Genomic DNA, 25,918 nt, shown 5'->3' with positions numbered 1-25,918 from the left:
ACACACACACACACACACACACACACACACACACACACACACCTTTCCCATATTAAACATTCTGAAAGAAAGGTGCTCTCCCAAAAAATATTAAAAAAATGTTTTCTAAAAACTTCTTAGTTTATATTCTGTGCCAAATATATAAAGCTGTCTGTAACATATCTGTGCTGTCTCCTCAAAAATATGAATGTCATGAAGGACAGAGGAAGGCAGAAGATTGTTCCAGATCATAGGAGACTAAAAGATATACAACTGAACTCAATGCATGACCTAGGCTAGGAATAACATTGCTACAAAGGACATTACTGAGCCAATAGGTAAAAATGGAACACAGGCCATACAGAATATGGAATTATATAATAGTACTGTATCAAAACGAAATTTCTTGACTTTGACACAAGAATGTGACACTAAGGTATGTGGCAAAATATTAACAATTGGTAAATCTGGGTATCAGGTATGTGGAAGTTCTTTGTATTATTCTTGGAACTTTTCTGTAAGTTTGAAATTATTTCTAGGTAAGAAGTAAAAAAAGAAAAATAAAACTCAAACGAACCTGATTCTTGCCTTCAAGACATTTACTAACAGAAGAGATAAAACTTATTCCTCTACCCCTTTACTAAGTGCTAATGAAATATCCTTATTTTAATTAATTTATTTTTTAATCTTTTTTTTTTTTAAATTTATTTACTTATTCATCAGAGAGAGAGAGAGCACAAGCAGGGGGAGCGGCAGGCAGAGAGAGAAGCAGGCTCCCCGCTACACAAAGAGCCTGATGCAGGACTCGATCCCAGGACCCTGGGATCATGACCTGAGCCAAAGGCCAATGCTTATCCGACTGCACCACTCAGGCATCCCAATATCCCTATTTTATCCAGAAGCCTTCAATACTCTGTTTCTCTTAGAACGGTTTAACATTTAGATGGTGCTGAATTAATTCAAGAAGCTCATCTTCAACACATCTGGTGGTGACACAGGTCAAAACTGACCTGGGTGGGCGCCTGGGTGCTCAGTCGTTAAGCATCTGCCTTCGGCTCAGGTCATGATCCCAGGGTCCCGGGATCGAGCCCCGCATTGGGCTCCCTGCTCCACGGGAAGCCTGCTTCTCCCTCTCCCGCTCCCCCTGCTTGTGTTTCCTCTTTCACTGTGCCTCTGTCAAATAAATAAAGAAAATCTTAAAAAAAACTGACCTGGGGACTAAATGTAAAGCTCTGGAACAATAACTCTGAATTCTAATCTTCCTTGATCACTTCGGGTAGTAATTTTTTAATCAATGAATGAACCAGAAGAAGCCATTGCTTAAGATGCTAAAAGATAAAGGAAATTATGGAGGTCCTGAATTATTTGATTCCACAAACATGTACTAAGCTCTTATTACATAACTCGTTCTGTAATACAAAGTCCGCATTATCACCCAAAGTGGCTCCTCTTCTTTGACAGAGGTTAAGAAACAGTAACTACTCCCTTTTAAATGAAGATTAAGGCTCATTTGAATTGCATAGCCACATACCTCAGCTTAATGTCTAACAAGCTGGAGTAATTTTAGCTGAGAAAAGGCACAGTTTAAATACCAGGTCTAATATCAAGTTGTGAGTACACAACCTAGCCTGAACTTCAGTCTCAAAAGGGATCTAGTCTTGGAATTCCAATGTCAATAAGACCCAAACTTGCCCTTTGACACTTTTTTTCTTTACTCTTGGAATTTAGATTGTATATACAATGCAGTTCTATAAGACCAAGAATACTGTTGATAGTATCAAAATTAAAATAAAAGTACAAAACAATAGTTTGTAAACTGCTAAACAATACAGTTTATTATTATTAGTTGTTCTATAGTAGAATGGAGATCATCTGGGCAATTTTTCTAAAACATAGCTTCTTACATTTGTCCACTAACACGGACCTAATAGAGAAAACATAGACTCTAAGCAGTCTATACACAAGTAAGATTTGTTCAAAATTTGTGTACTCATAAAAAGCATGCCAGTATTATATTTTACCTTACAGTATACCTAGGAAAATCTTCCTCAAAGATATTTTAAGAAAAGATGTTATACCTAGAAGTAGGCAAGTCTGAGAAGAGAATCATATATAACAGCATTCTTTGTGGCCAAGAAATTCCCAGTGAAGAGTGGTTTTCCAGACCTTCACAGGCTCAGGGATGTTTGAGAGACCTAGAGTAACCAGAAGTGCCAGCTGTCTACACTGATCTTCATTATGCAGGTTCCTTCTCTCACCTGGAAATTCAGCCTCAGTTAACTGTTTATATTTCAGGCCCCAGGGTCGATGGTGAGATGACATGCATAATGAGGACATTAAAATCTGTTAAAAGGACACACTTGTGGGAACATATTCAGTTAAGAAAAGTGTTCCAGGGCCACCTGGGTGGCTTAGTCAGTTTAAGCGTCTGCCTTCAGCTCAGGTCATGATCCCAGGGTCCTGGGATCAAGTCCCATATCTGGCTCCTTGCTCAACGGGGAGCCTGCTTCTCCCTCTGCCTGCCACTCCCCTTGCTTGTGCTTTCTCTCTCTCTCTCTCTCTCTCTCTCTAAGAAAAGTGTTCCCTATTTAAGTGATATAATAGAAATAAATAACTTATTATTTAGATTTAGCACTGAAATGATTTCCATTATTTGAAGCATTTAATTAATAGTTTATTTATATTTTTTAGTAATCTCTACACACAACGTGGGGATCCTTTTGTCTCTACCTGCTCCCCTCCACAAACGGTAATCATTATGCTGACTTCTAACACCATACATTAGATCAGTACAGAAGATATTTGTTTTTCTTTAAAGGTTTATATTTGAGAGAGAGAGAGAACGCGCTAGCAAACACGAGAGGGGCAGAGGGAGAAGGGGCGGAGGGAGAAGCAGACTCCCTTTCCCTATGTGAGGCTTGATCCCAAGCAACCTGGCATCACGACCTGAGCCAAAGGCAGACACTTAACTGACTGAGACACTCAGGTGCCCCAGTACAGAAGATATTTAAACAAAAGAAATCATCTTTGTATTCAGATGCTGATGAGATTCTCATCTTGACCTGACCTGCAAAGGACCGCTGCAAGACCCTTTACAAGACAGATGCTCAGGGTGCCTGGGTGGCTCAGTTGGTTAAGTGTCTGCCTTCGGCTGGGGTCATGATCTCAGGGTCCTGGGATCGAGTACCGCATGGGGCACCCTGCTCAGTGGGGAGTCTGCTTCTTCCTCTCCCTCTATGTGCTCTCTTTCTCTCAAATAAATTAAGTCTTAAAAAAAAAAAAAGACAGATACCCATTTCAGGAAGATCAATTTCAACAGCAGTGGTAGAAACATTTTACCCAAAATAATAGCATGTGAAGAAAATAAGATTTGTGAGGTTACAATATATTTTTTTATTCTATGAAATACAAATCTGAAAGATGATCCATGTAAAAAGAAAGTCTATAGGAAAACTGCAAATCATTTGACAAATACTGTTTACAATATTCCCTTCTTAAAGAGGCCCAATTCACTTGAGCATATTAAAGATGCCAGGAAATCCCATAAAAAAGAATCCTGTTAAACCATGCTCACAAAGTTTTGCATAAAGTTTAGTTGATAGTTTTTTCTTCTTCTTTGTATACAACACCTATTGGTAGACCAAAAAACTAGTATCCTATTAAACATAGTTTTGGGTGAATCTCTGAAAGCATCTTGGAGAAGCTCCATTTCTAACCAAAGCCTTCCATAGTTTCTGCTTTATGTTCCCACTGGGACTGACACTACGAAGGAATACAAATGCTACGGATGGTACATGCCTCTTGCTCTGTAGATCTGGCTTCAGGCCCAGGCATGGAGCATCACGGAAGAGGAAAGTGAAGAAAATGTAAAAAGGAAATTATTTTTGCTAAAAGCCTTCTTAAGAAAGTGGGGCCTGTTCCAGGTAACAAAAGATTGGTCACTTGAGTTTGGCTAAGCACCCTGATGGGTTCTGGAAAGATCAAGACAGGACTTGAGCTGGGTTTGGCAGTAAAGGCTAGAAAGATCCATTATCATACTGTAGTATAGATTTTAAGAGTCCATCAGGTATTCTCTAAAGCTGGAGGGAGTAGAAGAGATGTGGCTGAGGAAGAGGGTAAGACAATCTAACAGATGGCCAGAGGCAGATATGGCTGTTGTCAGGAAGCATAGCCAGAGTGAAACCCCTGATAGTGGGTGATCCAACAAAATGATTTACATCTCATATGCTCGTTGTTTACTATGTAGTACAACAGGGTAATTTCTTCTTGTACTCAAGGTGGCCTGGGGCTTCTCCCATATTTGAATCCACACCACATGGAGATCAAAGCACAAATTTAGGACCTAGTGCTTTGTAAAGCTGAGTACAAAAAAATCAGTTAGATCCAGGCAGCTATGAAATAAAAAATTATCACTTTCTACCACCTCTTCTCCAAGAATATGTAGAAACAAGCACAGAGAACAGTGCCTCACACATCAGATAGTCAATAAATACCTATCAAAAGAGTGAATTAGCTCACTGGCATTCCAGAGTACGAAACAGTGTTTTAGGAATTGAGCAAATCTTAGCTAGATTTTAATGAACAGGTAAATACTAGCTGACTCCTGCAAAGTTTTCATCCTTTCTAAGAGACAGCTCCTTTTATAAGAGTCTTTCCACTGTTTTTCAGCACATAATGAAAGTGATTAAAACACACACACACACTTACATATCACTCAATTTGCACAAAGAAAAGGACTCAAAATGAATGTGAATTATATATCTTTACTCAGTGGTTAAATCTGAATTTATGAGGAAGATATAACCCCAAACTCAAGTAAATTATTCAAGTATTAGGGCTGAAAGAAAAATAAAAGGTTTCTGGGGCATCTGGCTCGCTCAGTCCCATAGAGTAAGCAACTCTTGACCTCGGGGTTGTGAGTTCGAGCCCCACATTGGGTATAGAGATTACTTAAAATCTTAAAAACAAAACAATTTTTTTTCTTTTTTCTTTTCTTTTTTTTTTAAGATTTTATTTATTTATTTGAGAGAGAGAGCGTGCAAGTAGAGGGAGAAACAGAGGGGGAGGGACAAGCAGATTCTACACTGAGCCCAGAGCCAGAGGCAGGGCTTGATCCCATGACCCAGAGACGATGACCTGAGCCGAAATTAAGAGTCAGATGCTCAACCAAATGAGCCACCCAGGCACCCCTGTTTTAATTTTTCAAGTGCAAATCTACATTGTCTCTTCAACAAATGGTACAGGGACAGGTAGATATCCACATGCAAAAAAAATAAAGTTTGACTTTAACCTCACACCATATATATATATATATATATATATACACACACACACACACACACACATATATATGTATATATATATAGTACATATATACACATACAAAATAACTCAAAATGAATCAAAGACCTAAATAGAAGAGCTAAAACTATACAACTCGTGGAAGAAAACATAGGGGTAAATCTTCATGACCTTGGATTTGGCAATGGTTTCTTAGCTATGATACCAAAAGCACATGGACCAAAAAAGAAATTAGATAAATTAGACTTCATCAAAATTTAAGACTTTTGTGCTTCAAAGAACACTATAAAGAGAGTACCAAAACAATCCACAGAATAGGAGAAAATATTTGCAAATCATGTATTTCATAAGGATCTAGTTTCTAGAATGTAGGAAGAACTCTTACAATTCAACAACAAAAAGACAAACCAATTAAAAAATAGGCAAAGGATTCGAATAGGAATTTCTCTAAAAAAGATATACAAATGGTCAACCATGAAAAGATGCTCAATAGCAACAGCCAGCAGGGAACTGCAAATCAAAACCACAATGATACACCAGTCACACCTACCAGGACAGCTAGCATCAAAAGACAGTTAAGTGTTGGTGAGGATGTAGAGAAGTTTGAACCCTCAATATACTGCAGGTGGGAATGTAAAACAGTGTAGCCTCTGTGGAAAACAATTTGGTGTTCTTCAATAAATTAAGCATAAAATTACCATATGACCCACAATACTACTCCTAAGTATAAGTCCAATGAGAATCAAAACATATGTCCACACAAAAATGTTCATATAAATACTATTCATAATAACCAAAAGGTGTAAAAAACCCAAATGCCCATCAACTTATTAGCAGATAAACAAAATATGGTATATGCATACAATGGGATATTATTCAGCCATAAAAAGGAATGAAGTATTGATACATGCTATATTGTTGAAGAACCTTGAGAACACCATGTTAAATGAAAGAAGCCAGTCACAGAAGGCCACCTACTGTATGATTCCATTTATATGAAATGTCCAGAGAGAGAAAAAAGTAGATTAGTGGTTGCCCCTGCCCCCGAAATAGGAAGTGACTGCTTACTGGGTACAAGGTTTCCAACCGGGGTGATGAAAATGTTCTCTAACTAGATAGTAGTAAGGGTCATACAACATTGTCAATGAACTTAATGCCAATGAATTGTATACTTTAAAATGGTAAATTTTATATTATGTATATTTTCTTCAATATAAAAAAGAAGAAAAAGCACCCAGTGTGGTCTTTGCACATGGTAGGTATTTCATAGTTGTTAATGTTATTTCATAGACATTAATGACTATACAGCATGGTTTGAGTCCATCCCAGCTTCCAGTGACAGCAGATTTTGCCCTGTACTAACATGGCCCTATGGTTTTATCAGCATTCTCTAGCTATTCTGCCTGAGGATTATGTACAAAGGCTTAGCAACTATATTCCTTCCCCCTTTATACCACACCCCACAACTGTGCTAAAAGTCTTCTAAAGAATTCCCAAACTACTTCTTGCTTCCTGCCAGCCACTAGAAAAGCTAACAGCTTCATTCTATATTAGTTAATTAAAGCTGAGCTTGCTACTGAGAGTTAGGGTGGGAGGTGATGGTAAGGAGAGATTTCATTGGACTATGATAAGACAATTACAAATAGGAAGTGGTACAATATCACATTACTCTGAAGTCATATAATTAACTCTAGACAAGTGTTGCTCAACTTTGGCATGTCTGCTATTTAGGGAAGAATAATTCTTTGTTGTGGGGGGGCTGTCCTGTATTATAGGACATGTAGCTGCATTCTGGCCTCTACACACCAGACATCAACGCACGCCCCAGTCATGACAATCAAAAACGTCTCCAGATATTTTGTTGTCTAGGAGCAGAAGAGCCCTAATTGAGAACCAATGCTCTAGACTAAAACATTGAACATCTTATCTAACATTAATACATACAAAGTAGTGTACCTTAGGGTTATGGGGCTGGAGTGGAAAATGAGAGGGGAGGGCAAAACAATCTAGACCACCCTGGATTGCTATGGGTTGACTTCCTGAAAGCTAACGTGTTTGGGAAAGGGCCATGGGAAAACTCAAGTAGAGAGAGCTGAAATTTTCAGAAGGACCAGAACAATGGCCACCCAAACTTAGGGGAGTTAAGAGTAAAGGCAGAAAGTACCTAGTGATAAATGTAATGCCATTCTGCTGCTTAACTTCCTTGTGAATCCATGATGCTCAAAGACAGTGAAGAAATGGTCCCTGCCCTCTGCACTCTAGATGCCTATACCTCTGCCCTGGGGATAAAGGTTCCTGTTCAGATATTGCCCGAAAAAAAAGATGGGAACTGCCTACCTGAGAGTCCCATTCTCTCCTTTGTCCAGGCTGGTGAACCGGCTGTAGAGGCGGGTGATCTGACTGTGGGAAACTAAAGAACACAAAATTAGTCCCAGCTGGCGAAGTCACCCTCCACTCAAACTGAACTCGAGTGTGGTCCTTCAGAAGTCAACTGCCTTTCTGGTCCCAGTCCACCATACACTTCAAAGAGAGTAAAATGGGGAGATGTCTCAACTCTAACTCATTTCTAGAGTGTCAAAACAGAAATTTTAAAAGCTAAAGAAAGAAAGGAGTTAGAAAATAAATAAACTGAGAGCAATCAAAATTGACTCTCAGGAATGAAGTCTAGGCTTCATTAGGACTATACATTAAATGTCAAGTGGTTAAGATTTACCAAAACAAAGCCAAATTTAGTTTAAAAGGAAACTGTAAAACTAATCTTTTTTACTTTTCTCACCTTTTCACCTGACTTAGAGGCTATTAAATGTATGCTTTGATTAAAAACACATACCTATTAATTAGTTTGATGTTTCAGGTTGGCAATGCCAGGCTGGTTAACTTGTACAGATTGGGGCAGATTCTATTTTTATCTTATTTTTTTTAAAAGATTTTATTTTTATGTAATCTCTATACTCATCGTGGGGCTTGAACTCACAACCCTGAGATCAAGAGTCACAAGCTCCACCAACTGAGCCAGCCAGGTGCCCTGGGACAGATTCTATTTTTTAAAATCTGGCTTGCTCCTGCACCAAGCTTTCCTGGCTTTCTTTTCCCTCAGGACTGACATTTAGGTAAAAGATCACAGGGTCAGGTCAGCCTCTTTTCTGTGATTGCATGAGCTCCACTGAGCTCCCAGTAAAGGAATGGGCTCCCAGAAAGCAAATTAGGCAATCTGTAAAAAGATCAGGTTGTCACGAGATGATATCTACAAGGAAGCTATTTTCCTCCTAATTTTTTAACTCAAGCACAAGCTGGCAATTAAAATGAGGTAATAACTGCAGGTACACAGTAAGAATTTGAAAATGCATAAAGGAATTTCTGGGAAACAGTTTAGTTTCCAGGCTGACGGGAAGTAGGAAGGGAGAAAAAGGAGAGTTATCAAAGGGGAAAAGACAAGAGCCAAAAAGGGTGTGGTAAGTGTGGACTTTGTCCTAGGCTGTACCTTCAGGGGTTTAAAGGGGTGGCTGAAGGCATTCTGATAGTAGCCCTCCTCCCCCAGCTCAACAAAATCTACTTGCAGTTTTAGGAACAATGGGACAAAGTAAACCGGGGCACAGCGGGAGAAGCAGGAAGTGAATGGCCTGGAGCTAGGATGAGAGGACACACTAGGGGCAGCAGTGAATTCTTCAGCATCAGATTTCACCCCAAGCTGGGCTGTTGGGTACTAGCTCTCCAAAGAGAGCAGAGAAGAAGAATTAATCCCAGCCAGCCCAGAGCCAGCCTAGAGCCAGCAGGTGCCAGGCACTGAGGAGGCAGCTATGGATCCACTCAGTGCCAGCCAGTGCTCTCTGGTGGGGGTCAGGTAACAGGCTGATCCCATTCATGGCACCACCGCCTACCTAGTGAGGGGTGACCACAAAGGGTTGCGGAGAGAACTATGGGAGTCCAGGAGAAGAAAGCAGTTGGCAGAGCATCTGGTACTGGGTAAGCACTCCAGGTTAGCCACTATCATCATTATCCTCACATTGTGAGGCGGAAGGTACAGTTTCACTGCTGCATTTATAATTAATCTCTACCTTTCTCCGGACTCTGGTAGCTACAGCCGTTTTCTTCAGGAACCTGACCTGTTTACCCTGGCTCTGGCCTCTGGCCTCAAAGGATGCTCTAGAACTAAAGTTCCCTTTAGTTTAACAAAAATAAGTCAGTTAAAGAATGACTAACTTTCCCAAAAGATTTTTTTGAAAGAACAAAACTTGTTCACAGTCTCAACACCACTGTTTTCATTTCTTTATATACCATCTAATATCAGCCACTTGTATACTTTCCATACTTGAAACAGCTTCTCATTTATTCACTCATAATTATTCTGTGTTGCTTTGGAGTCCTTTTAAATAATTGCAGGATATTTAGTCCACTGGTTCAGTTTTTAGTACTTAGACTATTATATATTCAGATTACTTTCCTTTTAACAAGGAAAACATTGAATTGTATTTCTTTTTATACCAGGTTTGTTTTTTAAGATTTTATTTTTAAGTAATCTCTACACCCAACATGGGACTCAAATTCACAACCCTGCAAGAGTTGCATGCTCTGTGGACTGAGACAGCCAGGTGCCCCTTTTTTTGAGAAAATAATCCATGCACATTGTAAAAATAAAGATAGTACAAAAGTGTATACAATAAAAAGTCTCCCTAACAACCAAGTTCCCTAGTCTCCCTTGCCAGAAGCAAACACTATTGCCAGCTTTTTGTGAATCCTTCTAGAAATTCCATATATGTATATATATGTATGGCTATTGCTACAATTTTAAAACTGGCAGGGATGTTGTCATCTAGTCCAACCCCTTCAACTAACAAATGAGTCAACAGACCTCTTTCTAATCTAGACCATCTCAAAGAACCTCTTAAAGTATGATTCTAAAAATTCCCTAAGTACTGGCACGGTATTACATCCCATATTCAGAAAAAAGATCAGCTTATGGCTGGTTTCCTTAAAAATATGGAATGCCTGGGGCGCCTGGATGGCTCCATCTGTTAAGGGTCTCTTGGTTTCAGCTCAGGTAATGACCTCCCCGGTTGTGGGATAGAGCCCAGCATCAGACACTAAGCTGGGGGGGTGGGGGATCTGCTTGAAGTTTCTCTCCCTCTGTACCACACACGCGCTCTCTCTCTCAAATAAATAGATAGATAAATAAATAAATCTTTTAAAAAACATGGAACGCTTCACAAATTTTCGTGAACCATAAACCTGCTATCTTCCAGGAGGAAGGAGGCTATATGGAAATCAGTAGAGAAATGTACAAACAAATGTCAACTTTTAATACAACTCAATATGGTCAAATCTCAATCTATGTCCTAAACTTCAGAATTAATGTTTATTTTTTTAAAGATTTTATTTATTTATTTGTCAGAGAGAGAGAGCACGCACGCACCCACAAGCAGGAGGAGCAGCAGGCAGAGGGAGAGGGAGAAGCAGACTCTGCACCGAGCAGGGAGCCTGATGCGGGACTCGACCCCAGGACCCTGGCTGGGATTGTGACCTGAGCCGAAGGCAGACGCTTAACCGAATGAGCCACCCAGGAGTCCCCAGAACTAATGTTTATTAAGAAGAAAGAAAAGGAGGGGCGCCTGGGTGGCTCAGATGGTTAAGCATCTGTCTTCGGCTCAGGTCATGGTCCCAGGATTCTGGGATCGAGTCCCGCATCGGGCTCCCTGCTAGGCGGGGAGCCGCTTCTCCCTCTGCCTCTGCCTCTCTCTCTCTCTCTGACTTTCATGAATAAATAAATAAAACATTAAAAAAAAAAAAGAAAAGGAGAAAGGGGAGGAGGAGGAGGAAAGTAAGCTTTAATCTAGGTGCTAAATCCACCATGACAGAGAATATAAAGCAATCTCCAAGGTGTAGAGCTCAGAGCAACTTTAAGGAGCAGAAAGATATTGGAACTGCCACAGATGAAGGCAAGAAAAGTTTCCAGTAAACTCTTCTCACCAGAAGGCACTAGGCTAACAGGACAGGTGCCCCAAGCCTACACTAATTCTCGGTAACCCAAAGGAAGTCTCTGGAGTTGACCTCCCAGAAAAGGCTGTGGACATGGTCAAGTCTTGAATGAAGCTATATTTTTCTCCACTAATGGGCAAATAATTATCTTATACTGTTGAAAGATTACTTGAAAGACCATGCCAATCTGACCACAAAACTCTGTATCACTGCCTCATGCTCAGAGGACAAAGGCAGTTCAGAGAAGTACCAAGCACTAGGCAGGAATGACAGAGGGAAGAATAAAATGAAAAGGGAGTAAGAAAAAAGTTATTTTTCCCTTGCCTTTATCCTACATCTTAATACAGAAGAACAGACTGATAACCTAGGTAAAGCATACTACAACAACCAAAGGTAACTCCAGATAAAAGATTGAGAAACTGAAGTCTGAATCCCAACCATTCCACACTCCAACACTTCCTGTTTCCCGTGACATAGGGCTTCAAGAGCTGGCCTACTCTCTAAGGGAACCACTGATTAAAAGAGACTTAAAAGACATTAAAAAAACAAGAACAAACCACCTTTTTTTTTTTAAGATTTTTATTTATTTATTTAACAAGAGATAGAGAGAGAGCACAAGTAGGAAGAGCGGCAGGCAGAGGGAGAAGGAGAAGCAGGCTCTCCGCTGAGCAGGGAGCCCAATGCGGGGCTCGATTCCAGGACCCTGGGATCATGACCTGAGCTGAAGGCAGACACTTAACGACTGAGCCACCCAGGTGCGCCAACAAACCACCTTCTTATAATTTGGGAAATTTGAATATGGACTAAATGGTAGATAATATTTTTAAATTATTGTCAATTTTCTTAGGTGTAATATAGAACTGAGGTTATGTAGGAAGAAAAATCCCTATTCTCAGGAGATACATACAATTATATTTAGGTGAAGACTTCTGTTATCTGCCATTTAAATGGTTCATCAAAAAATATATATACACATATAAATAGATAAATCAAATAGACAGCTAAAGCTATATATATGTAGATAAAGCAAAATGTTTAACTGTTGAATTGAGGTGGAAGTTATATGGATGTTCATTACACTACTTTAACTTTTCTATATATTTCAAATTTTTCATAGTAATTTGGGAGAAAAGGTACATAGCTTTACAAATCACTTAACCCCAAACCAGCTAAAGGTGTTAGTTTTAAGTACATTTCCATTTCAAGAGGAGCCAGAAGATAGCACCTTCAGGCAACAGGGCTTGGCAGGTGAGGGCCATGAAGGGGCCCTTGCATTTTGAGATAGCAGGAGCCTGAAGTTGAACTTCCACGTACATTCTAGTCCAGGAAATTATTCTCAAGCAATTGCCATTGCCAGGCTTGTGCTCTTTGTAGAAACTACAGAAAAACCCACACTAGTTCTATCATCACTATACCTTCTCAAAAAAACAAAACCTCACCAGCCTGTAAAACTTACTTCCTAAACCTGTTCAACACCATCCCCATACCACATGACACACACCAGAACTAGAGACTAAAATTAAATGAATGTAAAAAAATAATAATAATAATTAAATTAAATGAGTGGGCATTCATTACTACTCCATTGGTTTGAATTGTTTCTCACAGATTAAGCGGCTGTTTTTTTAAAAATGGTTTTAAGTAATTCACAGCCAGTTTATAGCTACAGTTAAGTGAACTAAGAGTGGAGATTACAGAAACTCCCAAGACCGTTGTGATTTCCCCCCAGTGATAACTTATTCAGCTGGGCTTTCATATATGAAAATGCTGATGTGTGAAAAAAGGTAACAGAACAAAGACAATATAGCAAATGTTTTATGCAACACAAAATGTTTTAAGGGGCGCCTGGGTGGCTCTGGTGGTTAAGCATCAGACTCTTGATTTTGGCTCAGGTCATGACCTCAGGGTTGTGAGATCAAGCCCTGCACTGGGCTCCGAGCTGGGCATGGAGCCTGCTTAAGATTCTCTATCTCCCTCTCTGTCTGCCCCTCCCCTTCCCCCACGCTGCCAGTCTCTCTCTCTCAAAAAAAAAAGAACAGAAAAATATTTTAATTTTTTTAGACAATGTTTTTTAAACTGTTAAAAACATTAAGATGTCTATTCCTTTAAAAGTTTTATTTCTATAGAGTTGGGAAAATGACTGGATTTCTAGTCCGATGCTCCCTGAAAATAGGAAAAGCATAAAATGCTGTCACCTCTCCACTTATATAGCCCTAGACATAGTTTTATAACTAGCACATACAAATATTTTCCCAGTAAGATGAGTCTTATCTATGGTTCAAAATAATAGCTAACACTTACCTGACACTTATATATCAGGCACTATTCTAAGTAGTTTACATAATTATCTCATTTAATCCTCATAAGAATCCTATGAAGTAGGTACTATTATTTTTTTTTAAGATTTTATTTATTCATTTGAGACACAGAGATACAGAGAGAGAGAGAGAGCATGAGCAGGGGGGCAGACAGAGGGAGAGGGAGAAGCAGGCTCCCTGCTGAGCCAGGAACCCAACCTGGGGCTCGATCCCAGGACCCTGGAATCAAGAGCTGAGCCGAAGGCAGACGCTTAACCATCTGAGTCACCCAAGCGCCCCAGTAGGTACTATTATTATTCCCATTTACAGATGACAAAACTGAGGCTTACAGGTAATTCTTACCTAGAATTAGTCTGCCAAATACTTGAGAGATTACATTTCAAATACTGGCTAAACCGGTCATGCAAGAATTCTAATCAATTTAGATTTACGGAAAATATGTTTAAATATAATCATCATTTCCAATGCAAAGCTTTCATATTGACTATAAAGTCAGCTTTCCTCAATTATGCCACATTTTCTTACTGGCAAAGGGAGTAGTGAGATGTCATATTACTTGTTCTTAACTTGAAGTGTTTCTGATAGTTCCCTAAACTCTCAATGGAACAAGAAGCAGATGAAAATTGGACAAATTCCACTTCTCCACCTCCCCCTCAGGTATCTGTTTTTAGTCTTCTAAACCTTTTGCATCATGTTAAAATTACTGCTTTAAAAATCAACTCTGCTGGGGCGCCTGGGTGGCTCAGTCATTAAGTGCCTGCCTTCGGCTCAGGTCATGATCCCAGGGTCCTGGGATCGAGCCCCGCATCGGGCTCCCTTCTCAGCGGAGAGCCTGCTTCTCCCTCTCCCACTCCCCCTGCTTGTGTTCCCTCTCTCGCTGTCTGTCAAATAAATATCTTAAAAAAAAAAAAAACAACACAACTCTGCTGATGGACACTAACCAGATAAAGGGAAGGCTCAACTCCCAGGGCAGAGGAATGACTGTGTAGCAGGCTGGGGGAGAATGCTTCTGGAAGCCACCCAAAATGCCCTAGGTTAATTTATCTAAATCTAACTCATCCATGCCTGTATCAGAGCCCCATTCCTATCCTCTCCAAGACTAGCCCACAGACTCAGTCTTCCCAGAGTCTGAAGGTGCATGGCACACCTTTTCAGCTACCTTATGTCGTAATGCTAATCCTAATTCCTCTGGGCATCTTTTGTCACCACCATCTGCTTTGAGTACCTAGCATAGTACTAAATACCGACAATGCAAAAATTCAGTAACTACTTGCTCATTTGGCTTTCTGGCTTAACATCCATTTGTACTGGTTGTGGTTGAGAATATTCTTCAGGCTTGATGCACTTTTTGGCAACTAGGAAAACAGGTCTTCCAGAAGTATGTAGGTCTGTTCCTTCACAAGCCACAGTAAAATAACTCCAGTCCTATAGAGTCCAGGGTCTTTCCATTTTGTCAAATGTAAATAAGCCCAAATGGGATTGGTGCTCCCTTCATCTTGAGGCAAAAATAGCTTTTTCCCATCCTCACTATGGCTTGCACTTCATTATGTGACCTTCTATTTTAAGTATGAATGCTTTAACTCGGGTGTCACCTTAGACCTAGAGTAGTTCTTATATTCACAAGTGTGGCCAGAGGTCATGACCACAAAATTTAACAAAATGCTTGCTGACTCTAAACTGCCTATATTTCTACTCTTAAAGAGTCACAATGAGTCATCAATTGACCATAAGGTCAGGTGGCCAAACAAGTATTATACATTATAACCAGCTAACTACTTTCTGTCTTTCATCCAAAATCAGTAGGTGGTGCACTTATCATCTTTAAAGGTATTTATGGAGAGGCTACTGGCCATCTGTTAGGGGATGCTAAAAGCAGTAAACCAATCTGACAAGGGTGGGGCTAGATTAACATCCCTTTGAAATTGAAGATTCTAGAAAGTTAAATTTGTCCAAAAGCACAGGACAGCATTCAATTTCTCTCAGGCCACCACTGCCTGTGTAATTCTGTAGCTCCCCCAGCACCCTTCAACATTACCTGCATATGGGCCACTGAGTTACCGACTGGTCACCTCATCACATTAAAGACAGGTTATGACGAAGGGACAGAGCTCAGACAGTTACATAACTTATGTAAAATACAAGAGTCATAATAGATTACTGAGAAAATAGTGTATTCATTACCAAGGGCTATACAAAATTGTGTGATGATGTTACACAGAACTTCTCAATTCCCAAAGCCCTGCGGCCCCTATGTTCAGGTTAATGAGGAAGAGACTGGACTATAAAAAATCAGTTCCTAGTACAAATTTGCACTGAGATTTTGGAGCACATCCAATTTCCATAGCGACTGCATAAAGTACACCAGCATAGTAGAAATCAATAGATCTGAAATTAGGACAGCAAGCATCCTCAGTGTAAGTAAAAAACTGGTGGTCACAGTATCCGTGCTTTTTTTTCTCCACAGGTTCAGAATCAAAGAAGTTTCATATTCTCAGACCCCTCATTCTTTAAAGGTCTCCTGTCACCAGGTCACGTCTTCCAAAGCCTTACTATAGGATCTTGTTCTCTGGATTTATTTTTCCAGTTGCGGAAAGAATTTATTTGTGATTTCCCGCAGTTGACAGTGATTTTAAGTGCTTGCCCAGAAACATCATAGGAACGGATTATGTTTTCTACAGGATCCATCCAAAGCTCCTGAATTCAAGGTTAGTGAGAAGGAAAATAAAAGAAAGGAGTTCGGGGACTTTCATGAGCAGGGGGAAGAGCAAAGAGCGGTGCCTGTGCTAAGGGTGATCGCGACTCCTGCCTATGAGGGGAAGGACAGCCCCACAGGAACCAGAGCCCCGCTCCAAGTAGCCGTAAGAACAGGTCCTTCAGCCCTCGGCCACGAAGCTCCAGCACTGGAGGCTGCCCAGTACCCGACAACCGCCGGACACCCCAACTCCGGACCTCAACGACAGCCGCCGTCGGTTCTGAGGCCAGCCACAGGCGCCCGGCCGCTTTCCCACCCCCTACCCGAACTCACAGCCGGTCTCCTTCTTGATCTCCTCGAGCTCTTCGTCCCGCAGTAACGTGGAAGCCCGAGACCCCATCACCGAACCGGGAGCTCCTTCGGGAGCAGGGGCGTCTGAAGCGACGGCGGCGGCGGGAGGGAAGGGAGGAAGGCCCAGGGGTCAAGATGCGAAAGGGCAGTGTTTCTACTGCGGACCCGGGAGGGGACCCAGGGGTGGCAAGAAGGGGAGGGCGGTCCCCCAGAACCAGCCAATGAGGAGCGAGGCTTCGCCCGGCGCAGGAGCCGACGTCGGCGCTTCCAGCTCCAGCCCCCGAATGAATCAGCCCAGCGCAGGGCCGGGTATTCCTAAGGACGGACCACGCCCCCGGAAGCGTGATGCCACCGGCCTTAAAAAGGCAATGCCACTCTGGCTCTAGCGACCGCAGTTAAAAGGGAAACGCCATCGACCCACAGTTTTATAACGAACTAACCTGAGGCAGGCAGCGTAGCCAACCCGTTTCTCACAGAACTCTGAAAGTGGAAACCCCACCCACAGGTGGCAGGGATTGCAGAGAGAAACCATAAAAATAGAGCAAACGTCTCTTGGGGCAATGCTAGGGTGTGTCTCTTGGGAACTGCATGCCGGGAGTTCCACCTCCTCCTTTTTTCTGTAGGTCCTCCGTCCTCCTCGCCGCTGGGGGCGCTCGGGAGCCAGCCTCCGGGGCGCGCGCCGATTGGCTCCTCGGGAAACAGCCGGGATCTCTGGTTGCGCCAGGCTGGCGTCCGCTGGTCGGTGTGGGTTCTCAGTCCTGTGCACTTTTCTCCTGTTTTTTTTCGTCTCTGTCCTTTGATAACCGCCAACGCCGGCTTGGAACTCCCCGAGAGTTCTTCCTTAACAGCAGTACCTCCTTTTTTAGTTCTAATGAAGCTCGAGGAAGTCACCATTTGGCTGAAACTGGGACAGGATTTCCCAAACTTCCTTCGGAAAAAAATAACCTAACGGTGGACGAGATTGAATTCCTAGCGTATGGCCCACCGTTTATTTGGAGTTTCTTATTTTGTCTTAAAAATGAGGAATTTTGCATTTTATTTTTATAATATTTTTGTTTTCTTGAAAATGTTTAAGCCACCCGTTAACTGATTTAGCCCTCTCCGTGAACCAGTTCTTTTCCTGTGGCTTCAATGCCTTTTCACCCTTCTGAGTGTTGCTTTGTGCATAACGGGTTTGAGATAGGGAAGAATCAAATTCTAACAACTGTCATTTGTACCTAAACTACTTTTAAGCTTTACCTACGGTTTTGACGACTTAGCATGAGGTCAAGGTTCTAGGCTAAGTTGTTTTCATGATTGACCGGCTCTTATCTGATCTAGTGTTGTCTCCCTTCAAAGGCACTGACATGGCAGCCGGATTGGTCATGCATAAATTGTGATAGTTCTAAGTCACTTATGCTTTGGTTGGTAACAGTGTCAAATTCTGGAAATGTTACTAATGTAGAAGAGGCCAGAAGAATTTAGATCCTAGATATTTCTGGGTGAGCAGCTTATGGTAGCAAGTATTGGCAAATATTTTGCCAGCATCAGTTTGTGTTTTTTTTTACTAGTTATTTTAGAGTTTCTTTCTCTCTCTCTCTCTTTTTTTTTATTGGTTGGTGTTAAAAAGATACATGTATGTGCCATTTAAAAGCCTCTAAAATGTTCTGCTTGTTCCATTTAGCTAAGGTATGAAAGGCAGTATTACCCTATTTTATAGACAAAGAAGTCAAACCTACGTGCCTGAAGTTTTAGGGCTTTCAGTTTCCCATGTATAAATTAGAGTTGATGCTTGCAATAGTCCTTTTCTCATTATTGTTCTGAAAAGATGAGCAAAACTGAATTACTCTCATATTTTTCTTTTTCTTGTCCCTTCCAGGTATGTGAAAAGGGAAAATAACCTCATTCCCCAAAATATTTTTTAAATCCTAGATCTCTTTTAAAAATTTTCAAGTGTTTGGATACTTAAAGAAGATTATTTGAAGACTGCTTTTGGAATCAAATAGCATGGATCCCAGCAGTGACTACCATTTCCTCAATCAGATTTTGTGGAGAAGGGTGAAACTCACGTTGGTTTGTGGCATATTTGAGGGAGTACTCCAGCATGTGGACCCTAACAAGATTGTTGTCCTGAAGAAAGGTCTAATTTTATTTGTCATTATCTTCTGCCTTTAAGAAATTAATAGTTAAGTTTGGGTGAGGGCTCTGGGGGCTTCATTAGCAACTGGGAGGGAGGCTTTCCTATTCTAAGGAAGAGTTAAGAGGAATATTAGAATGCTATTTTCCCTAACAGAAAACGTAGCTGCATCTGCAGGCTTGTCCCCACTTTTATACTTTTATTGACATGATAGTGGAAATTTTCGGTGTATAGATTCTTTTTCATTGGGTGCTTCTTATAATTTCTTACTATATGCATATTGAAATTAAAAATAACCACTCTACTAGATAGAATTACTTTTGGCTTCAACAGATAAATTCACAAAGACAGGGGTTAATTTTTGTCATGCAAAAAGATGTCCAGAGGTAGGCTGCTAAGGAATAGTGCAGTGGCTCAAAGATGCCAGGAGGGACCAGGTATCTTGTGGGTTTTGCCACTTCAGGGATCATGTATTACCTTCATGGTCTCAAGGTAACCTTTACACCTCCCAGCTTCAATTCTGTTCATTGTAAGAGACGCAACTCAGGAACAGCCAAGTGGGAGAGATGCATAGGCCAAGGTCTATGGGAAGGAGCTCAGAGTTTCCATGCCTCCTCTGGGTGTACCACCCTCCTAGTTCCTACGTGTGTTCATCTTTAAGATCCAATATGTGGTTTTTATTCATCTACAATATAGACTTGCTAGGGTAGTTGTTTACCTGGCATAAGTTTCAAGTTCACAATTGAAACATGTATAAATGGCATTTGAGAGATTAGTGTTATTGTTAAGCCATATTATAGGTTAAAATAGACCTTTGTGGACCAGGGTGGGACTACATCAGACTTTTGAAATATTCATTCAGTAATCATTTATTGATAGTTTTGTATCACAGGCACTGTGATAGATACTAGGGATATAGATAAGAATAACATGGTCCCTGTTTTTGTTGTTTTTTTTTAAAGATTTTATTTATTTGACAGAGAGAGACACAGCGAGAGAAGGAACACAAGCAGGGGGAGTGGGAGAGGAAGAAGCGGGCTTCCCGCGGAGCAGGGAGCCCGATGCAGGGCTCGATCCCAGGACCCCGGGATCACGACCTGAGGGGAAGGCAGACGCTTAACCGACTGACCCACCCAGGTGTCCCAGCATGGTCCCTGTTCTTAAAAAAAACTTAGTCTGGTAAAGAGACAGATAAGCAAGTAGAAAGGTATAATGCAGTGTGATATTCTCTCTGATAGAGAGATGCACACGATGCTATGGAAACACAAAGCTTTATTTAATTTAGATCTGGGAGTGGTAGGGTTAGGGTAGTGGGGAAGGTGTCCCAAAGGTGAGTAAGATTTAGCTGGATGGGAAAAGAGTAGAAAGTGTTTTAAGCCAGTGGTTCTCAAACTTCATCTGTGTATCAGAATCACCTGGGGGACTTGTTAAAACACAGATTGCTGGGCCACCCTCTAAGAGTTTCTGATTCTTAAGGTCTGGGGTGGGGCCCAAGAACTTACATTTCTAACAAGTTTCCTGGTGATGCTGACACTCAGCTGGAGAACCACACTTTGAGAGAACCATAGTTTTACGCAGAAGTAGCACCATGTACAAAAAATGTAGAGACGTGAAAACTTGGTTCATTCAGAAAACCTAAGTAAATTTCCTTATGGGGATGTGGTGAGACTTAAGGCTGGAGAAGTAGGTATGGGACTGATCAGAAGGCCTTAACATATTGTAGCATTTGGACACTTCTGAAAGTAATGAGGAACAATTTGAAAGATATCTTTTTCTTAAAGATTTTTATTTATTTGTCAGAGAGAGAGAGATAGCACAAGTAGGGGGAGCAGCAGAGGGAGAGGGATAAGAAGGCTCCTTACTGAGCAAGGAGCCCAATGTGGGACTCGATCCCAGGACCCTGGGATCATGACCTGAGCCGAAGGCAGACGCTTAATGACTGAGCCACCCAGGCATCCCGAAAGATATATTTTTTTAAAAGTGGGCTCTAGGCCTAGTGTGAGGCCTGAACTCATGACCATGAGATCAAGAGTTGCTTGCTCTACTCTCTGCTGCTGTTAGCCAGCAAAACACCCCACAATTTGAAAGATTTTTAAGTGGGAGGCATCTAAGTTTTCAAACTCGTTGCCTTAAATTGTTAATGCTGTATTATTTAGGAACCATGCTTAGCTGCTGGAAACAGATTATGTCCAGTGGCTTAAACAAAGTAGGAGTTTATTCTCTTATATAAAAGAAGGCAGGCCTCCCAGGGCTGTTGTGAGTCTCCCCAGAGTTGGCAGAGATTCAGGATTATCCATCTTTCTGCTCTACCATCTTCATGGCTTTAAACCTCAAGATAATGTTACCGATAGGAGGCTGAAAACAATCAAGATATGCCACATGCTTGTTCAACAAAGCATTCAGTCTAAATGAAATATTTTGGTATATTTCTCTCTAGTCTTTAATTACATAGATTTTATATAGTTGACATATTAAGTTAGGTATATTATATATTTTTTTACTTAACATGCTAAAAAGCATTTTCTCATGTTATTTGAAACTCCAATTTAATGGCTAAGCTTTTTATGTTTTTAATTTTTTTTCTTTTTTTTAGAGAAAGTGCACGTGAGCAGGGGGGAGGGGCAGAGGGAGAAAGAATCTTAAGCAGGCTCCATGCTCAGGCAGAGCTGAGGTGGGGCTCTGTCCCAGGACCTTGAGATCATGATCTGAGCCAAAGGCAGACGCTTAACCAGCTGAGCCATCCAGGTGCCCCTAACATTGGATTTAAAAAAAAAAAATGCTGGTGTGTATCTTTCTTAAATTTTTGGTAGTTTTATAGGTAAAAAATGGTATTTCATAAAAAATGGTATTTCATCTTGGCATGTTTAAAAAATATTCCTAAAGAAGTTGAAAATATTTCTTTATACTTGTTTACTAATTTTAGGTACTATTTGGACAAGGCAGGGAGTATTTTCACTATGACAACAATGTGAAGGAAGGACTGAAGTAGGGAGACACTAGAGGCAAAGAGCATAGATGGAACTATTTTGACAATCAAGGGATCCAATAAAGGGAACATGATAGGGGTCAGAGCTAAGGCTCAGCAACGAATGGAAAAGAGAAGGCAGATTTTAGAAATACGTAAGAGATGGGCTAAGTAACCTGGTAATCAATTAGATAATTAAAGAGCAATGGAAGGGTGCCTGGGTGGCTCAGTCAGTTAAGCATCGAACTCTTAATTTTGGCTCAGGTCATGATCTCAGGGTTATAAGAGTGAACCCCACATCAGGTTCTACACTGAACGTGGAGCCTGCTTAAGATTCTCTCTCTCCCTCTCCCCAACCCTGCAACATGTGCTCTTAAATAAATAAATAGCAATGGAAAATGATTACTACATTTATGACTCAGAAGATTAGGTATATAGTACTGTTATTAGTTGATAGAAATGGGAAGAGGAAGTTTGTTGGTTACTGGGAGAAGATAATGATTTCAATTTGAGAATCTTAGAGTAAGTCTGCTATTAGTTGGAAATATGAGTGGAGCTCAGAGAAATAATCTGTGCTGTAAAAATAGTGGATGTGGGGGTGCCTGGTTGGTTCAGTCCGAAGAGCATGTGACTCTTGATCTCAGGGTGGTGAGTTTGAGCCCTACATTGGGTGTAGAGATTACTTACATGAAAGGAAGGAAGGAAGGAAGGAAAAGGAAAGAAGAGAAATGGGGAGATCAGGTTGTCAGAGGTGGTGGAGGCAGTTGAAGAGACAGGAAGGAGCAAATGAGGGAGACAATGTAACATTGGTTCATAGTTGCATATTAAAATACCTGAGGCCTGGGTTTGAATCCTGACTCCGTCTTTTATTAGCAGTGTGACCTTGACCAAGTTATTCAACCTTTCTGAGTCTCAGATTCCTCCATAACATAGATAATGAAATACCTCTCTTGTTATGTTACTGGAGAATTAAATGTAGGCAAATAATTAGCATGGTGCCTAGCTCTGAGTCAGTGCTCAGTATGGTAGCTCTAGGAAATTAGTAGGAAAAGAACTAAACTTGAGATATGTCCCATAAGCCAAAGAAGAAAGGAAAGAACTGTATTGTCAAAGGATACATGGGAGCCAAGGATGATAAGACTATAAACTTCTTTTTGGATTTGAAAAATAGGCAGTTGTGGGGTGCCTGGGTGGCTTAGTCAGTTAAGCCTCTGCCGTAGACTCAGGTATGATCTTGGGGTCCTGGGATCAAGCCCCACCTCTGGCTCCCTGCTCATCTGTGAGCCTGTTTCTCCCTCTCCCTCTTCCCCTCCCCCTGCTCATGCTCTCTCTCTCCCTCTCTCTCTGTCATATAAATAAATAAAATCTTTAAAAAAAAAAAAAGAAAACTAGGCGGTTGTGATTTTTGACTTCAGTAAGAATATATTCAGTGGAACAGCGAGGGTGAAACTGAATTATTTTGGGTTGCTGAGCGATATGGAAATATACAGCCCTGGGAGCACTTACATCTAGAGAAATGACACCATATTGTAGATATGACATCTAAACTTCTCCTAACCTCTTACCTGTTCACAGAAGATCCTTTATATTTGGGCCAGGAGTTGGGTTTTTGTCCTTGACAGTATTTTTGAGCATGTAGCATGGCATGAAACAGGGTATGGACTCTAGAAGTAGTCAGCTGCCTTAAAATTTTATCTGGAATTAGGTGGAGTAAAAATCAATAGAAATATAATAGGTAGTCCTGAGCCTCAAGGGCCTTAGAATAGTCTTGGGATAAGTTTAAATTCACCATACTCCTGCCCTTTAGGTTCATCTCGGATTCGGAGGTTCTCTGTTCTTTATGCTACTTGTTTCAAGGCTATAGCTTTGTAATTTATTATTGACTCTTCATTTCTTGGAGAAAATAATTTGGGGATTTTTATAAAACTCAGATATGGCACTTTTTAAAAAAGATTTATTTATTTATTTGAGAGGTAGAGTCAGTGAGTGGAGGGAGGGACAGAGGAAGAGGGAAAGGGAGAAAATCCTCAAGCAGACTCTGCACTGAGTACAGAGCCCAACACAGGACTTGATCTCAGGACCCTAAAATCATGACCCAAGCCAAAACCAAGAGCTAGACGCTTAACCAACTGAGCCACCCTGGCACCCCTAGATATGGCACTTTTGAGAGGCATTATTTTCTTACAATTTTAGGGAAATACTATTTTTTATTAACTGAATGAATCGTTTTCTGTAACAGTGAAGAATGTGGAGACTGGTCGAAGTGTTCCAGGAGTGAAGATGTTTTTTGGGCATGAGATTCTGAACGGTGAGAGCTGCATGTTCCATGACTGTGGGTATTGGGATTTACCGTAATAGTAAACTCGCTGCTCTGCCTCATTCCAGTATTTGCAAAAATATGAGATGTTGTATTGCCATTAATATTGCACTTACGAACTCTTTAAGTTGGTATTTGAGAATTCACCTTTATCTTACTTTTTCAGTGGGTACTATGAGCAGAATAGTCACAGAGAATTTTAATCATCTTGGTTTTACAATGTGAGGACTGCTGGTACTCGTTACTAGAGACTCAGCCAGTGAGTAGTTAGGAATCTGAACAGCAAGGAATTGTCTTGCTCAGCAATTGAATTTAACACTATGGAGTCACCGTACATTCACTGTCCCTTATCTGAACCCTGCGGGCCAAATGTTTCAGAATTCAGAAATCTGGATTTTTGGAAAATCTAACACAATGTATACTCTTTATATTATATAACATCTCAAGCAGGTCTGGGAAACACTCTAATAAAACACATTTCTACAGGGAAACATGTGGATAATCATTCTAAATGGAATAAAATAGGACTATAAATAGTATGTCAGTTTTGCTGCCAAAAGAGGTACAGACAGTTTTTAGTTTTCAGAGATTTTTGGATTTTGGAATTGCAAGATGCAGCTCTCGCCTTCATTTCTGCCAGCAAAAGCCACTTAACAAGAGTAGGTCCAACTGTTTGCCAAGAAGAGTAGATATGGAAGCTCTTCTGGTCAGTGTGCTTCAGCCAAGCCAAATAGGATAAAAGAAAAGGGGAGCAAGAACTGTTCTTACTTTGAAGAACTCATAAGCAGAAAGCCCTCCAAGGAGGAGTAAAGATCATGCAGGGTAGAGGAGTGAGGAGAGCGGGAGATCTGGGACCTTCTAGAGTTGTTCATTTCTTACCAGTGGGGCAGATAGGAGGAAAGGAAAGGACTCCTGTAGACCAGAGACTACTGCTGCTTGAAAGATTACTTTGGTTTGTGAGGGAGGTAGAACTGAGAGAGAGATGAAAGTCTCACCAAATTAATGACTGCCAATCCAGACTTATTTCAAGGCAGACAGTTCCAGACAGCTATCCAAGGGTCCTTTCTCATGGAGTATGCTACTACAAACACTCTTTGTCCCTTAACACCTTTTTATAATGGCTTTGAGGGTGGTGGTAGTAGTGGGATTCTTTTTTTTTTTTTAAGATTTTTAAGTAACCTCTACCCCTGACATGGGGTTCAAACTCACAACCCCGAGATCAGGAGTCCCATGCTCTACCAACTAAGCCAACCTGGCGCCCCCCTCCCCCCGTAGTGGAATTCTTATTGTGCTTTAGCTATTAGCCTTTGCACTGGATCAGAGCTAGGCTGTGGATGGGTTTGTAAAGAGAAGCAAAGGAATCACTACTACCATCTCCCTAACTTCAAAGAAGGCCAGCTTTGTGAACTGTATACATGAATTTCATCTCTTTCTAGATTCTCAAGACTTGGCCTTTGTTCATAATTTTTAGTTCAAAGGACATCTTTCTCCTTCTTTGCCCTGTGGTTCAATCAGCCATGGATTGAGACTTTTTCCACTCTCCCTGAAAAGCACTTTGAATAAGAATTATTAAAATGGGGTGTCTGGGTAGCTCAGATGGTTAAGCGTCTGCTCAGCTCAGGTCATGATCCCAGGGTCCTGGGATCGAGTCCCGCATCGGGCTCCCTGCTCCTTGGGAGCCTGCTTCTCCCTCTGCTTCTCTCTCTCTCCCTCTCTCTCTCTCCTCCTCTGTCTCTCATGAATAAATAAATAAAATCTTTAAAAAAAAAGAATTATTAAAATGAAGAAGAATATTAACTGGAATTTAAATAAAACCTTGAAACAAAAATAAATAAGTAAAATGAAGAATAATAATTGACTAGTCAGTATTTTTAGTGACTTTCACTTTCTCTGCCCCAGATTCAAG

General features: G+C 40.9%; 2 protein-coding genes across 11 annotated transcripts in view; one reads left to right on the top strand and one right to left on the bottom strand.

Annotated features, from left to right (window-relative positions):
• The window catches only part of CHP1 (calcineurin like EF-hand protein 1), a 43,309-nt gene extending 25,786 nt beyond the window's left edge, over positions 1 to 17,523 (bottom strand). Inside the window, exons 1-2 of one of the 2 annotated variants that reach the window (XM_025883818.2) lie at positions 17,055 to 17,523; positions 7,618 to 7,690 (exon numbers count right to left, since the gene is read on the bottom strand). In XM_025883818.2, the coding sequence (XP_025739603.1) occupies positions 7,618 to 7,690; positions 17,055 to 17,508 (527 nt within the window). In that variant the 5' untranslated portion in view covers positions 17,509 to 17,523. Of the gene's footprint in view, positions 1 to 7,617; positions 7,691 to 16,596; positions 16,815 to 17,054 lie in introns of those variants that run through there. The other variant, XM_025883819.2, reaches the window with a different exon arrangement.
• The window catches only part of EXD1 (exonuclease 3'-5' domain containing 1), a 31,480-nt gene continuing 21,729 nt past the window's right edge, over positions 16,168 to 25,918 (top strand). Inside the window, exons 1-3 of one of the 9 annotated variants that reach the window (XM_073876826.1) lie at positions 16,168 to 16,276; positions 18,526 to 18,733; positions 23,935 to 24,003. In XM_073876826.1, the coding sequence (XP_073732927.1) occupies positions 18,601 to 18,733; positions 23,935 to 24,003 (202 nt within the window). In that variant the 5' untranslated portion in view covers positions 16,168 to 16,276; positions 18,526 to 18,600. The other 8 variants (XM_025883811.2, XM_073876827.1, XM_073876824.1 and 5 more) reach the window with 8 other exon arrangements.

The sequence above is a fragment of the Callorhinus ursinus genome, unplaced genomic scaffold, assembly GCF_003265705.2.
Source record: "Callorhinus ursinus isolate GAN/ISIS: 27379988/994484 unplaced genomic scaffold, GSC_fseal_2.0 scaffold25, whole genome shotgun sequence".
Lineage (NCBI taxonomy): Eukaryota > Metazoa > Chordata > Mammalia > Carnivora > Otariidae > Callorhinus > Callorhinus ursinus.
This window is presented reverse-complemented; position numbering and strand designations above follow the sequence as displayed.